The sequence below is a fragment of the Myotis brandtii genome, unplaced genomic scaffold (genome assembly GCF_000412655.1).
Source record: "Myotis brandtii unplaced genomic scaffold, ASM41265v1 scaffold601, whole genome shotgun sequence".
Classification (NCBI taxonomy): Eukaryota; Metazoa; Chordata; class Mammalia; order Chiroptera; family Vespertilionidae; genus Myotis; species Myotis brandtii.
The window spans coordinates 1264668-1279506 of NW_005370276.1; the positions used below are offsets into that span (position 1 = coordinate 1264668).

At 53.0% G+C, this 14839-nt stretch overlaps 2 protein-coding genes across 7 annotated transcripts in view; both read left to right on the forward strand.

Annotated features, from left to right (window-relative positions):
- ALDH16A1 (aldehyde dehydrogenase 16 family, member A1) overlaps nt 1–4919 on the forward strand; it is a 23423-nt gene extending 18504 nt beyond the window's left edge. The window contains exons 17-19 of the mRNA XM_005879612.2: nt 3495–3680; nt 4002–4124; nt 4640–4919. Coding sequence (XP_005879674.1) covers nt 3495–3680; nt 4002–4124; nt 4640–4801 — 471 coding nt within the window. The 3' untranslated portion in view covers nt 4802–4919. The remainder of the gene's footprint in view (nt 1–3494; nt 3681–4001; nt 4125–4639) is intronic.
- Nucleotides 4920–10682: 5763 nt separating this feature from the next.
- Nucleotides 10683–14839, forward strand: part of FLT3LG (fms-related tyrosine kinase 3 ligand) — a 10099-nt gene continuing 5942 nt past the window's right edge. Inside the window, exons 1-4 of one of the 6 annotated variants that reach the window (XM_005879521.2) lie at nt 10683–11807; nt 12302–12368; nt 14442–14555; nt 14693–14746. In XM_005879521.2, coding sequence (XP_005879583.1) covers nt 12336–12368; nt 14442–14555; nt 14693–14746 — 201 coding nt within the window. In that variant the 5' untranslated portion in view covers nt 10683–11807; nt 12302–12335. The other 5 variants (XM_005879519.2, XM_014550479.1, XM_014550478.1 and 2 more) reach the window with 5 other exon arrangements.

Below are 14839 nucleotides of genomic sequence, written 5' to 3' on the forward strand. Positions count from 1 at the left end.
CCCACTGGGGATGTGCCCGCAACCCAGGTACATGCCCCTGACCGGAATCGAACCCGGGACCCTTCAGTCCGCAGGCCGACGCTCTATCCACTGAGCCAAACCGGTTTCAGCACTTTTCTCTTTCTAGTTGTAGAATTTCCACTCAGCCAGCCTTCCTGTGGTTCTGGATGGTGTCCGCTTTGTCTTTTAGTTGTATTTTTGAAGTGGTTGTGCGAGGCAGCAATTTTAGGTGTTTACACCTATGCCACCATCTTGGCTTCTCCTTGTTGCACTTATTGATGCATTCATTGGGTGATTACTTGTATGTGCCCTGACTGGGGATTGAACCCAAAACCTTGACCTATCAGGATGATGCTCTAACCACTGAGCAACCCAGCAAGAGGTAATTTCTAGATTTTTAGAGACAGTGAAAGCATATATCCACACCATGACTTATACACAAATGTTCATAGCAGCAGCATTCGTAGTAGCCAAAAACTCCAAACAACCCAGATGTCCCTCAATAGGTTGGTAAATAAACAAAATATGATACATCCTTTCAGCGGACTCCTACTTGGCAATCAGAGGAAATGAACATGCCACAGCATGACTGAACCTCCAACTGACTATGCCAAGTGAGGAAGTCAGATTAAAAAAGAGCCCTAGCCAGTTTGGCTCAGTAGATAGAGCGTCGGCCTGTGGACTGAAAGGTCCTGGGTTCAATTCTGGTCAAGGGCACATGCCTGGGTTGTGGGCTCGATCCTCAGTAGGGGGCGTGCAGGAGGAAGCCAGTCAATGAGTTTCTCTCATCATTGATGTTTCCATCTCTCTCTCCCTCTCCCTTCCTCTCTGAAATCAATAAAAATATATTTTTTTAAAAAGTGTAGCTGGCCGGTATGGCTCAGTGGTTGAGCATTGACCTATGAACCAGGAGGTTAAGGTTACATTCCGGTCAGGGCACATGCCAGGTTGCGGGCTTGATCCCCAGTGTGGGGCATGCAGGACTCAGCCGATCAATGATTCTCTGTCATCATTGATCTTTCTATCTCTCTTTCCCTCTCCTTTTCTCTCTGAAATCAATAAAAGTATATATATAAAAAGAAGATACTATAGCCCTAGCCGGTTTGGCTCGGTGAATAGAGCGTCGGCCTGCGGACTGAATGGCCCCAGGTTCGATTCCAGTCAAGGGCACATGCCTGGGTTGCGGGCTCCATCCACAGTAGAGGGCGTGCAGGAGGCAGCCGATCAGTGATTCTCTCTCATCGCTGATGTTTCTATCTCTCTCTCCCTCTTCCTCTCTGAAATCAATAAAATATATTAAAAAAAAAAAAAGTATAGAGCCCTGGCCTGTGTTTCTAAATGATTAGAGCATCAGCCCACACACCAAAGGGTTGAGGGATCGATTCTTAGTCAAGGGCATGTACCTGAGTTGCAGGTTTGACCCCCAGTCCAGTCAAGGTGTGTATAGAAGGCAACCAATTGATGTGTCTCTTACATCGATGTTTCTCTCTCTCTACCTCACCCCCCTTCCACACTCTCTAAAAATCAGTGGACAGCCGTAACCGGTTTGGCTCGATGGATGGAGTGTCGGCCTGCGGACTCAGGCGTCCCAGGGCATGTGCCTTGGTTGTGGGCACGTCCCCAGTGGGGGGTGTGCGGGAGGTGGCTGATTGATGTTTCTCTCTCATTGATGTTTCTAACTCTCTATCCCTCTTCCTTCCTCTCTGTGGAAAAATCAATAAAATATATATATTTTTTAAAAATCAGCGGACAAAATATCCTTGGGTGAGGATTAACAAAACAATAAAAGAGAGTAGACTGTAATTCCATATCTAGAAAATACAAATTCATCTATAGTGAGAGGAAGCAGGTCAGTGGTTGTCTGAGGACAGAGAATAGGGATTGGAGAGAAGAAACACAAGGAAATTTGGGGGGTGAAGTTCATGATCTTTTCTTTTAATCTTCACCTGAGGATATGTTTTGTTTTTGTTTTTTTTTATTTAAAAATATATTTTATTGATTTTTTACAGCGAGGAAGGGAGAGGGATAGAGAGTTAGAAACATCGATGAGAGAGAAGCATCGATCAGCTGCCTCCTGCACACCTCCTACGGGGGATGTGCCCGAAACCAAGGTACATGCCCTTGACCGGAATCGAACCTGGGACCCTTCAGTCCGCAGGCTGATGCTCTATCCACTGAGCCACACCAGTTAGGGCCTGAGGATATGTTTATTGATTTTAGAGACAGAGAGAGAGAAACATCAGTCTCACACAAGGTGACCGGGGATTGAACCAGCAACCTAGGTATGTGCCCCGAAGCGGGAATTAAACCCGCAATCTTTTGGTGTACGGGTTAACCAACTTAGCCACCCAGCCAGGACGAAGTCCATGATCATGATTGTGGTGATGGTTTCATGGGTGTATGTTTATGTTGAAACTTATCAAAACCCTGGCCAGGTGACTCAGTTGATTTAAGCATTGTCCCCTATACCAAAAAGGTTGTGGGTTCAATCCCTGGTTAGGGCACTTATGGGCAGTAACTGATCAATGTTTCTCTCTCTCTCCCTTCTTCTCTCTAAAAATCCATAAAAATATATCTTCAAAAAACAACAACAAACAAACAAAAAATATATATATATCTTCAGGTGTGGATTAAAAACAAAATCAAATTGTATCCTTAAAAATGTGTGCAGGTTAATGAATATCAATTATGAAAGGTTTTTTTTTTAATGTACAAACACACACACAGACAAACCCATGGGCCAAGTTCTGATCCCTCTACACACATTAGCTCATTTCATTTTTTTTTAATTTTTTTTTTCAATAACTAACAGCTGCTTGTTAGTCTTTGCCAGGCAGCTGTTATAGGGTGGGTGGGAGGACACCCGTGACCCTAACAAGGAAAACTCAAATTAAGCCTTTCTGTACAAGCAAATTTAGAGCTTTTTTAAGTGTCCAAAGCTATTAATTAGTTTAATTGACACATTAAACTAATTTTGAATTAACATATTTGAATAACCAAGAACTAAAATGTTCAAATTTTTCTAGTACAAAACAATTAAATTTGTTTTAGTTATAAAAGAGCTCTGTCAATATACACAAACTATATACTTCAGACATTCACAAAAATGTGAGCAGAAGGCTTATCAAAAGACATTGAATACAATTAGGTTTCAACAACCCTTGGTGGTCCACATCTACAAAGAAGCTCATTTCATTTTAACAACATGTCTCTGAGGTAGGTTCTGTTATCATCCTCATTTGAAAGATGAGAAACTAAGGCCCAGAGAGGTGAAGCAACTCACTTGAGGTCACACAGCTGATGAGTGGTGGAGCTGGGACTTGAACCCAGGCCATCTGGCTCTGAACCATCACTTGGTTCTATGATTGTTGGAGTTGTTATGAAGCAGCAGAGATGGGGATGTGAGGAGGGAAGAAAGGGGCAGGTGATGGAGGTGGCCTGGGAGGTAGTCAGGTACCCCTGCCCCGCCTTTGACCTCCCATCTGTCCCTGCAGGTAGCTGAGCTGAGAGGCCCTGTGCTCCGACTCCGGGAGCCGCTGGGGGTCCTGGCTATTGTGTGCCCGGACAAGTGGCCCCTGCTTGCCTTTGTGTCCCTGCTGGCCCCTGCCTTGGCCCATGGCAACAGCGTGGTTTTGGTGCCCAGCGAGACCTGTCCCATCCCCGCCTTGGAGGTCTGCCAGGTACAGTCGCCTGCCTGCTGCTGCTCCCAGCGGCCCCTGGGGCTCCAGACAGATGAAAGGCACCCCAAGGCCTACAGGAGTTCCGTTCCCACCCTCACCCCTTGGTAACCATGGTAACCCCTGTCCAGGAATCCAAGCCTTCACTCCTCTAGATCCAGGGACCATGTCCTTCAGACCACAAGCCTTCACCAGTCGTGCCCTGGCCCATTCCTTCGGGACCCCCATGCCATTCCCCCAGACGCTCACTCCCTGCCCCCACTGCCTCCGGGGTCTCAGATCCTTCCCTCCCAACCCCGGGTGGCCACTCTCTCCATCCCCTAGGATATGGCCTCCTTGCTGCCAGCCGGCCTGGTGAACGTGGTGACAGGAGATCGGGACCACCTGACCCGCTGCCTGGCTTTGCACCAGGACGTCCAGGCCCTGTGGTACTTCGGATCTGCCCAGGTACCCTTCGTTTTACATCTCCTGGGAACATGGCTCTGCCCCCTTAAAACTCCTGTTGCTAAGGGGAAGAAACACCTTGGCAACCAAAAGCTCTGCGGGCTTTCCCCTTCAGAGCCCTGGTTGCTAAGGAAGAGGATGTGCTTAGCAACAAGGGCCTGAGATCTTGCCCGGCCCAAAGACCTAATCTTATTGGACAGCCCCTTTCTAAAGACCATACCCTAGCAACAGAGTGAGAAGCCATAGCCCACCCTCTTTAAACCTTGTCAACAAAAACCTCAGGCCCCATTTGAACGTAGGCTGCTGACGGGGAGGAAGTTCCCTAGCCACAAAGGTCAGCCCCGTTTCCCCAGCATCCGCAAGGCTTGCTTGCCAGGGGCTGAGCTTATAGCAACAGGGCGTAGGTCAAGCCTCCACGCCCCCCCCCCCACCCCCCTCAGTAGTATCCGTGTTGCCAAGGAAGCAGCTGCTTATCAAACAAGCCGGAGGAAACGCTGATCCCCCTGTCTCCGTGCCAGGGCTCCCAGTTTGTGGAATGGGCCTCGGCAGGAAACCTGAAGCCCGTGTGGGTGGACAGGGGCTGCCCCCGGGCCTGGGATCAGGAGGCGGAAGGAGCAGGCCCTGAGCTAGAGCTTCGGGCAGCACGGACCAAGGCCCTGTGGCTGCCCATGGGCGACTGACACCTGAGCCCACTCCATCTTGGACGAAGAAGAGTTGGACCACCAACAGGCTCCAGATGCCTGGACCTTTCCACTTCCTTTGATGTCCGTGCCCTCAAATAAATTCTGACCAACCTTGGCTGTGCTTCTGAGGGCGAGAGCGGGCAGGAGCTCTGGGTCTGTTGGGGTTACTTTAGTTCTGTGACTCAGCAGCCTAGTGATCTGGCTCCGGTACAACATAGTGTTTGTGAAACAGATAAAGGGGCCTCTGAGAAGCCCGGGACAGGACCGCAGGGCCTCTTGTTCCTCCTGGTCTTGTCCATCAAGCAGAGTAGCTCTGGGGAATAAAGCCCAGGTGAGAGCTTGTGCCAATTTCCTTGGTGTAAATGCTCCCACCAACCTCCAGGTGATGGAACAGCCGGCTGACAGGATTCCTGAATTTTACCTGCTCCCATGAGCAGCTTGAGCCTACAGCTGTTGTGGAATTCTTTTTTTGATGCAAAGGACCCACTCACACTAGCTCAGGATGAGAGGGAATTTTCTGGAAGGCCACAGAGACATCTTAGGGAAGACAGGACGACACCCACCCGAGGCCCCAGGTCCTGGGAACCTGAATGCAGGTGCTTTTGTGAGCCACCTGATCTCTCAGGACTTGTATCTGCCTATCTGCTTCGTTCAAATGTTTTTTTTAAAATATATTTTATTGATTTTTCACAGAGAGGAAGGGAGAGGGATAGAGAGTTAGAAACATCGATGAGAGAGAAACATCAATCAGCTGCCTCCTGCACACTCCCTACTGGGGATGTGCCCACAACCAAGGTACATGCCCTTGACCGGAATCGAACCTGGGACCCTTGAGTCCGCAGGCCGAGGCTCTGTCCACTGAGCCAAACCGGCTAGGGCTCGTTCCAATCTTTGTAGCCATGTGACTTTAGGAAAGCTTTGTGGCCGCTCTGAGCCTGGTTCCTTATCTGCAAAAAGGGCTAATAGTTACAATCTGTCGGGTTGACTCAGTGATGAGTACACAGGATGTGTGTAATGGGTGCTAGCTGTTAGTTAGGGGTTGATCTTGGCCTTGGAGCAAATGAGAAAGGACACCTGTCAGTCTGTCACTAGGGCCGCGCCAAGGAGATGACCGTCCCAGGATCTGGATGTTTGGACAGGGGAGACCCAGGAATGCGAGCGCTGGAGGAAAGTCCCTGGAAGGCTCCAGTTCCCATCTGTGGCGTGACAACTCCCTCCCAGATTCCATGGGCTGCCTCAGTGCCCTTCCTGTTAACTCTGATGCTTTAATCAGCCAAAGCCAAGTGCAGCAGGTCAATATATACCACCAGACCACCAGCGATACTCAGCACCACATCCCCAGGAGGAAAAGAAAATCTGATTGGCCAGCCTGGGTCAGGTGTCCACTTCTGGGCCAATCATATCAGCCCAGGGGCTGAACCATAGAGGGTCTGTAAGCAGAGGACAGGTAGGCTCAGCTCTGGTTGAAAGACACAGATATAAGCTAAGGTGTCATGTACTATAATAACAGATGAAGCCCAGCCGGTGTGGCTCAGTGGTTGAGCGTTGACCTATGAACCAGGAGATCACAGTTTGATTCCTGGTCAGGGCACGTGCTCATGTTGCCAGTTCGATCCCCAGTGGAGGGGCGTGCAGGAGGCAGCTGATCAGTGATTTTCATCTCTCATCATTGGTGTGTGTGTCTCTCTCTCTTCCTTCCTCTCCGAAATTATTTTTTAAGAAATAATAAAAACAGCCCTTAACCGGTTTGGCTCAGTGGATAGAGCGTCGGCCTGCGGACTCAAGGGTCCCAGGTTCGATTCCAGTCAAGGGCATGTACCTTGGTTGCAGGCACATCCCCAGTAGGGAGTGTGCAGGAGGCAGCTGATCGATGCTTCTAACTCTCTATCCCTCTCCCTTCCTCTCTGTAAAAAATCAATAAAATATATTTTTAAAAAAATAATAAAAACATGAAGCTCAGGGCACTGGGGGCCCAGAGAAGGCACCCTACCCAGCCTAAGTGTGTGTGTGTGAGAGAGAGAGAAGGGGGGGAGGCGAAAGGTGTCGAGGAACTTCCCAAGGAAGTGCTATATTCATTGAGGTGTTTTTTCCAGCTTTATTGAGGTATGATGGACAGATAAAATAGCATATATTTCAGTTGTACAACATGATTTTTTAAGGTATGCAAAATGATTTATTATACATATATTACGAAGTGGTTGCCACAGTCAGGTTACTAACACACCTGCCTTTGTGTGTGAGCTGTTCAGGTGTGTTTCAACAATACAGAATATCATTAACTTTAGCCACCACGCTGTGCGTTGCATCCCAGAGCTCACTCGTCTTCGAAACGGAAATGTGTATCTTTTGACCAACATCTCCCCATTTTCCCCACCCCTGCAATCCCTGGCAATCACCTTTCTACTCTTCGGTTTTATGGGTTTCACTTCTTTAGATTCTGCATATGAGATCAAACAATATTCCCTTTCTCCGGTTCATTCACCTAGCAGAGTGCCCTCCAGTGTGTATCCTTTGACCAACATCTCCCCATTGCCCCCACCCCTGCAACCCCTGGCAATCACCTTTCCACTCTTCGGTTTTATGAGTTTCGCTTCTTTAGATTCTGCATATGAGATCAAACAATATTGTCTTTCTCCGGTTCATTCACCTAGTAGAGTACCCTCCAGGCTCATCCATGTCCTTGCAAATGGCAGTGTTTTCTTTTCATGGCTGAATAGTATTCCGTTTTTTTAAATATATTTTTTTTATTAATTTCAGAGAGGAAGGGAGAGAGAGAGAAACATCAATGATGAGAGAGAAGCATTGATTGGCTGCCTCCTGCACGCCCCCCACTGGGGATCGAGACCACAATCTGAGCATGTGCCCTAACCAGGAATTGAGCCTTGACCTCCTGGTTCATAGGTCAACACTCAACCACTGAACCACGCCAACCGGGCTAGTATTCCATTATTTATTTTTATACATATATTTCACATCTTTTTTTGTTCCATTAGCAATCATCACACCTCAGATAAACCTCTGGCTGCGATACTGCCACTGTGGAAAGCTTATATTTCCCGTCTTTATCCATTCAGTCCCTATGGACACTTAGGCTGTCTCCACGTCTCTTGTGAATAATGCTGCCAATGAACACGGGAGCACAGGTATCCCTAAGAAACTAATTTCCTTTCCTTAGGATATGTACCCCAGAGTGGAATCAATGGGTCATGTGGTAATTCTATTTTTAATTTCCTGAGGAACCGCCATATTGTTTTCCATAGTGGCTGCACCAGCTTACATCCCCACCATCATGCACGAGGTTCCCTTTCTCCCCATCCTCACCAACACGTACCTCTCATTCTTTTTTAAAAAAATATATTTTATTGATTTTTTACAGAGAGGAAGGGAGAGAGATAGAGAGTTAGAAACATCGATCAGCTGCCTCCTGCACACCTCCCACTGGGGATGTGCCCACAACCAAGGTACATGCCCTTGACCGGAATCGAACCTGGGACCTTTCAGTCCGCAGGCTGACACTCTATCCACTGAGCCAAACTGGTTAGGGCTCTCGTTCTTGATAGTGGCCGTTCTGACAGGTGCGAGGTGACTCGTGGTTGGACCTGCGTTTCCCTGATGCCTAGTGATTGCCTTGAGCCTGGAAGTACGATGAAGATCTGATTAGGCCAGAAAAGTGGCCGAGGAGCATTTGAGATCTTGCTTCTTAGCAATTGTCATCCGTTTAGGCTCAAATAAGTTCTTATAAAATTTCAAAAAACTCCTTGGCCAGTTCAGTTGGTTGAGCGTTGTCCCATGCACCAAAGGGTTGCCAGTTCGATTCCCAGTCAAGGCATATACCCAGGTTTTGGGTTCGACCCCTGGTCGGGGTGTATGGGAGGCAACCAATCTCTGTTTCTCACATCACTGTTTCTCTCCCTCTCCCTTCCTCTCTCTCTCGAATCAATAAAAAACATTTTTTTTAAATAAAGGAAACCACAATTTTGAAAAAAACCTTGCCCTGGCTGGGCAGCTCAGTTGGTTAGAGCATTGTCCCATATGCTAAGATTCTGGCTTCGATTCCCGATCAGTGCACATATAAGAATCAACCAAAGAATGTATAAATTTCTCCTCTCTCTCAAATCAATAAATTAAGCCCGGCTGGCATGGCTCAGTGGTTGAGCGTCCACTTATGAACCGGGAGGTCAAGGTTCCATTCCCAGTCAGGGCACATGCCCAGGTTGCGGGCTGGATCCCCAGTGTGGGGCAAGCGGGAAGCAGCCAATCAATGATTCTCGTTTATCATTGATGTTTCCATCTCTCCCTTTCTGAACTCAATAAAAATATTTTTAAATAAATTTTAAAGAAATTTCTTTTAAATATATATCTTTTTATTGATTTCAGAGAGGGAGAGAGATAGAAACATCAATGATGAGAGAGAATCATTGATCAGCTGCCTCCTGCACGCCCCCTACTGGGGATCGAGCCCGCAATCCGGGCATGTGCCCTTGACCAGAATCGAACCTGGGACCCTTCAGTCCACAGACCGATGCTCTATCCAGTGAGCGGCTAGGGCAAAACATTTTTTTTTTTTAATTCAAAAAGGAATGTGGCAGAGAGCATCCCAGGCCAAGGGGACAGCAGGTGCAAAGGCCCACAGGTGGGCAATAGCTTTGGGGGAACTGTCGTGGGTTGAATAGTGATCCCCAAAAAGGTATGTCCACATCCTCACCCCTGGAACCTATGCATGCGATCTTATTTGGAAAAACAGTCTTTGCAGATAGAATGCAGTTGAGCATCTTGAGATAAGATCATTCTGGGCTATCCAGGTGGGCCCTAAATCTAATGACAGGTGTCCATACAGGAGACAGAAGAGGACAAAGCCACGTCAAGACGGGGGCAGAGGTGGAACTCGGTGTCTAGCACCCTCCTCTCCCCCACATCCGCATCCCACCCCAGGTGGGAGGTGGGAGGTTGGCAAGTTAGGCTGATACTCGGTCTCAGAGCCCCAACCTTCTCATCATGTGATTGGTCTTTGGGGGACTGATCAGCCTCCCATCTCAAGTCATCTTATTGGCGTGAAGTCTTGGGTGGGGGGTGGGGCTCATGAATAACAGAGACTCCTATCACTTATCAGGGAAATTCCTGAGGGTTTATATGTTGGCTCCCGGGGAACAGACCAGATGCCTTCTCTTTTTATTTTATTTTTTAAATATGTTTTATTGATTTTTTACAGAGAGGAAGGGAGAGAGATAGAGAGTTAGAAACATCGATGAGAGAAAAACATCAATCAGCTGCCTCCTGCACACCCCCTCCTGGGGATGTGCCCGCAACCAAGGTACATGCCCTTGACCAGAATTGAACTCGGGACCCTTCAGTCTGCAGGTTGACACTCTATCCACTGAGCCAAACTGATTAGGGCTTATTTATTTATTTATTTTAGAGAGAGAGGGAGGGAACGAGAGAAACATCAATTTGTTGTTCCACTTACCGATGCATTCGTTGATTGATTCTGGTATATGCCCTGACCGGGGATCGAACCTGCAACCTTGTTATATTGGGACGATGCTCTCCAGCTACCAGGCCAGGGCCAGGATCTGAAACTGGACAATGAATGGGTCTGGGCTGCCTGTCACGACTTGAGCCAGTTAAGCAGAGACGGGGTTGAATCATGTGGAGATTAGCAGGTCATTCATGAAAATCTGCTCTACACACCCCCACCGCCCCGTAAGCCCGCTGCTTATATTGGGTAGAAGGACAAAGATTGCACGGGGAAGTAGGAATTACAGGTCTGGGGAGGTAGGCAAGGTATAATGGCTACAGGTTACAGGTGACGTGGGCCGGGGGTTGGAAAGGGTGGGTACCTCCAGGTGGTTACCGGCCAGGACTCCATTGTTTCGGCAACAGGGTTGTTAATCTTTCCATGATGATCGGCAGTTCTTGGATAAGGAAATGGACCGCATTCTGAGGTTAACTACCAGGTGTATGTGGGGGAGTGTGTGTGTGTGTGTGTGGGGGTGGGGGGTGTTACAACTCCCAGCCAGGTCAGAATATGCTTTCTTTAATCAGAACAGAACAATCACAGTTAGCATAGCATGATTTTTCTTATAACTGTAGCTAGTCCCCACTATTCTATTTCTGCCCCTAACAGAGCCCTTGGTTCTTGTGCATTTATTTAACAAATACTGATTGAGCACCTGCTCTGATTCAAACAGACCTACCCACCGTGGTCGTGGGGCTGACGTCCCAATGGGGGCAAAGAAGATGAGTGCAGGGTGTGTCCGGTGACATGTGACAAGGGAAAGGGCAAAGCAGGCTTACAACGTGGGGAATGCGGTGGGGAAGGCTTTGCCTGCGTGTGTGAGCAAAGGCCCGAGTGAGGTGGGGCATGAGCCATGAGGGTATCTGGGGGGAGGGTATTCAGGCTGAGGGATCTGCCAGTGCAAAGGCCCTGGGGCAGGAGTGTGCCTGTCCCGGGCATAGGGAGGAGGCCAAGGCAGAGAGGGAATCGGGCTAGATCTTGCAGGTCTGTGTGGCCACAGTGGATCTGTCTGAGGCCAGGGCCGGAAGCAGCTCTGGTACGTAGGGGGAACAGACGGCGGGGAGCGGGGGAGAGGCTGGGGCAGGTGCAGTGAGGATCAAGGCCAGGAGAGAAGGCCGCACTGGTGTTCAGGGGGGAGATGGTAGCAGACCCCGGGTGATGGCAGCTGGGGTGCTGAGAAGTGATTGCAGGGACTCCGCAGACATTTTTTTTTTAACCAATACTTTTTTCCCCCCTTTATTGAATAAGATATTACAAATGTGTCCTTATCCCCCCAATGTCCCCTCATCCCCGCAATCCGCAGACATTTTGACAGCCGACACATTTGCTGGGACGGGACTGTGGGCAGTGAAAGGCCAAGGTCACATGACTGGGGGCGGGGGCGTCCAAGGAGAAAATGAAGAGCTCGGGGTGACCTCCTCGGCCTGTGTCATTGGTTCTGCTTGGACCGGGTTCCAGCCCCAGCTCCTCAATCCGTCTTCCCTACCTGTGAGAACTGACCCACCGCAGCCTTCCCCGGCCAGGCGCCCTCCGGGGCTGCCGCCAGGTGGCGCCCCTGGCCTCAGACAGATCCACCCCAACGCGCTGTCCCCCTCCAAAATTTTCTTTCACTTTCGATCTCCGGCTGTCACCCGGTCCGGCCCCTTCCACATGCAGCTGGGAATGACTGGTGCCGGAGGATAAATGGGCTCTGGGTCCCCGAGGGGCGGGGCGGGCGCCCCTGCTGGGGCTGAGGGAGGAGGAGTGGGGGTCGGGTTCCTGGGCCCCTGCCCGGGGAGGGTTCCGGGGATCGGCTGTCGGGGTTCTTAGAAGGGGAGACGCGGAGTTTTCACCGTAACTGGGGCGCATGCAGGAAGCCCGTGGGAGAAGGAGGCGGAAACTTGGCCACATCAAGGGGCAGGGGAGGGGCAGGGAGGTGAGGGGCGGGTGAGGAAAGGGCTGGGGTGTGTCAGCCCCAAACCTGCTCTTCTGTCCTTTCCAAGATCTGGCCACAGGCATGAGGGGCCTCCGGCGGAGATGATAGTGTTGGCACCAGCCTGGAGCCCAACTGTGCGTATACCTGGGCAAGGTGGGGGACAGGCAGTGTCATGATGGGCAGATAGGTGAGGAGATGCAGAGAGGTGGAGGGAGATGGACAGGGGTGGAGGGAGTTGGGCAGGGGTGGAGGCTGCCTCCTGCACACCTCCCACTGGGGGGCAGGGGTGGAGGCTGCCTCCTGCACACCTCCCACTGGGGGGCAGGGGTGGAGGCTGCCTCCTGCACACCTCCCACTGGGGGGCAGGGGTGGAGGCTGCCTCCTGCACACCTCCCACTGGGGGGCAGGGGTGGAGGCTGCCTCCTGCACACCTCCCACTGGGGGGCAGGGGTGGAGGCTGCCTCCTGCACACCTCCCACTGGGGGGCAGGGGTGGAGGCTGCCTCCTGCACACCTCCCACTGGGGGGCAGGGGTGGAGGCTGCCTCCTGCACACCTCCCACTGGGGGGCAGGGGTGGAGGCTGCCTCCTGCACACCTCCCACTGGGGGGCAGGGGTGGAGGCTGCCTCCTGCACACCTCCCACTGGGGGGCAGGGGTGGAGGCTGCCTCCTGCACACCTCCCACTGGGGGGCAGGGGTGGAGGCTGCCTCCTGCACACCTCCCACTGGGGGGCAGGGGTGGAGGCTGCCTCCTGCACACCTCCCACTGGGGGGCAGGGGTGGAGGCTGCCTCCTGCACACCTCCCACTGGGGGGCAGGGGTGGAGGCTGCCTCCTGCACACCTCCCACTGGGGGGCAGGGGTGGAGGCTGCCTCCTGCACACCTCCCACTGGGGGGCAGGGGTGGAGGCTGCCTCCTGCACACCTCCCACTGGGGGGCAGGGGTGGAGGCTGCCTCCTGCACACCTCCCACTGGGGGGCAGGGGTGGAGGCTGCCTCCTGCACACCTCCCACTGGGGGGCAGGGGTGGAGGCTGCCTCCTGCACACCTCCCACTGGGGGGCAGGGGTGGAGGCTGCCTCCTGCACACCTCCCACTGGGGGGCAGGGGTGGAGGCTGCCTCCTGCACACCTCCCACTGGGGGGCAGGGGTGGAGGCTGCCTCCTGCACACCTCCCACTGGGGGGCAGGGGTGGAGGCTGCCTCCTGCACACCTCCCACTGGGGGGCAGGGGTGGAGGCTGCCTCCTGCACACCTCCCACTGGGGGGCAGGGGTGGAGGCTGCCTCCTGCACACCTCCCACTGGGGGGCAGGGGTGGAGGCTGCCTCCTGCACACCTCCCACTGGGGGGCAGGGGTGGAGGCTGCCTCCTGCACACCTCCCACTGGGGGGCAGGGGTGGAGGCTGCCTCCTGCACACCTCCCACTGGGGGGCAGGGGTGGAGGCTGCCTCCTGCACACCTCCCACTGGGGGGCAGGGGTGGAGGCTGCCTCCTGCACACCTCCCACTGGGGGGCAGGGGTGGAGGCTGCCTCCTGCACACCTCCCACTGGGGGGCAGGGGTGGAGGCTGCCTCCTGCACACCTCCCACTGGGGGGCAGGGGTGGAGGCTGCCTCCTGCACACCTCCCACTGGGGGGCAGGGGTGGAGGCTGCCTCCTGCACACCTCCCACTGGGGGGCAGGGGTGGAGGCTGCCTCCTGCACACCTCCCACTGGGGGGCAGGGGTGGAGGCTGCCTCCTGCACACCTCCCACTGGGGGGCAGGGGTGGAGGCTGCCTCCTGCACACCTCCCACTGGGGGGCAGGGGTGGAGGCTGCCTCCTGCACACCTCCCACTGGGGAGACAGAAGTGGGGAAATGAGCCGTTGGGGAGAGGGGCGGGCGTGGGGGAAGACACGGAGGGAGGTGGGTAAAAATGGGCAGAAGGGACCCAGAAGAAAGGAGAAGTGGGAGAGATGAGCAGATAAGGGCAGGGGGGTGGGCAGAGAAGAGATCTGGGCAGAGCGAGAGAGACCTGTGCTGGGCCAAGTTGGGGGCAAAGGAGACCAAACGCTGGAGGGTATCGGCCAGAAGCAGAGGGTCAGAGGTGGGCAGACCTGAGGCAGATGGAGGAGGGGCCGGAACCGAATGGCCTGAGCTGGGAGAGGAGGAAGGGGAAGAGGCCGGGGAGGGGGGGAGGGGTTCGGAGCCAACAGGGCCCCCTCCCCGCAGACCTCCCTGCTGCTGCTGCTGCTGCTGCTGAGCCCCGGCCTCTGTGGGACCCCAGACTGCTCCTTCCGCCACAGCCCCATCTCCTCCACCTTCGCGGACACCATCCGCAAGCTGGTGAGCGCCCTCGCCAGCCCCCGCTGCTGCCGCTGAGCGGAGTCCCCCTGCCCGGCCGCGGTCTTTGGGGCGCCCTGTCCCCCTCTCCCAGGTCCCTCTCCATAGTTCAGCCCAGCTGAACCCATTTTCTCCCGCAGTCAGACTACCTGCTCCAGGATTACCCGGTCACGGTCGCCGCCAACCTGCAGGACGTGAGTCACAGAGGGGAGGGGCCGGGATGGAGGTGGGAAAGCGACTCTGGATGCACATCGGGGGGACGGGGGGACGGGGCTGGTCTGCCATCG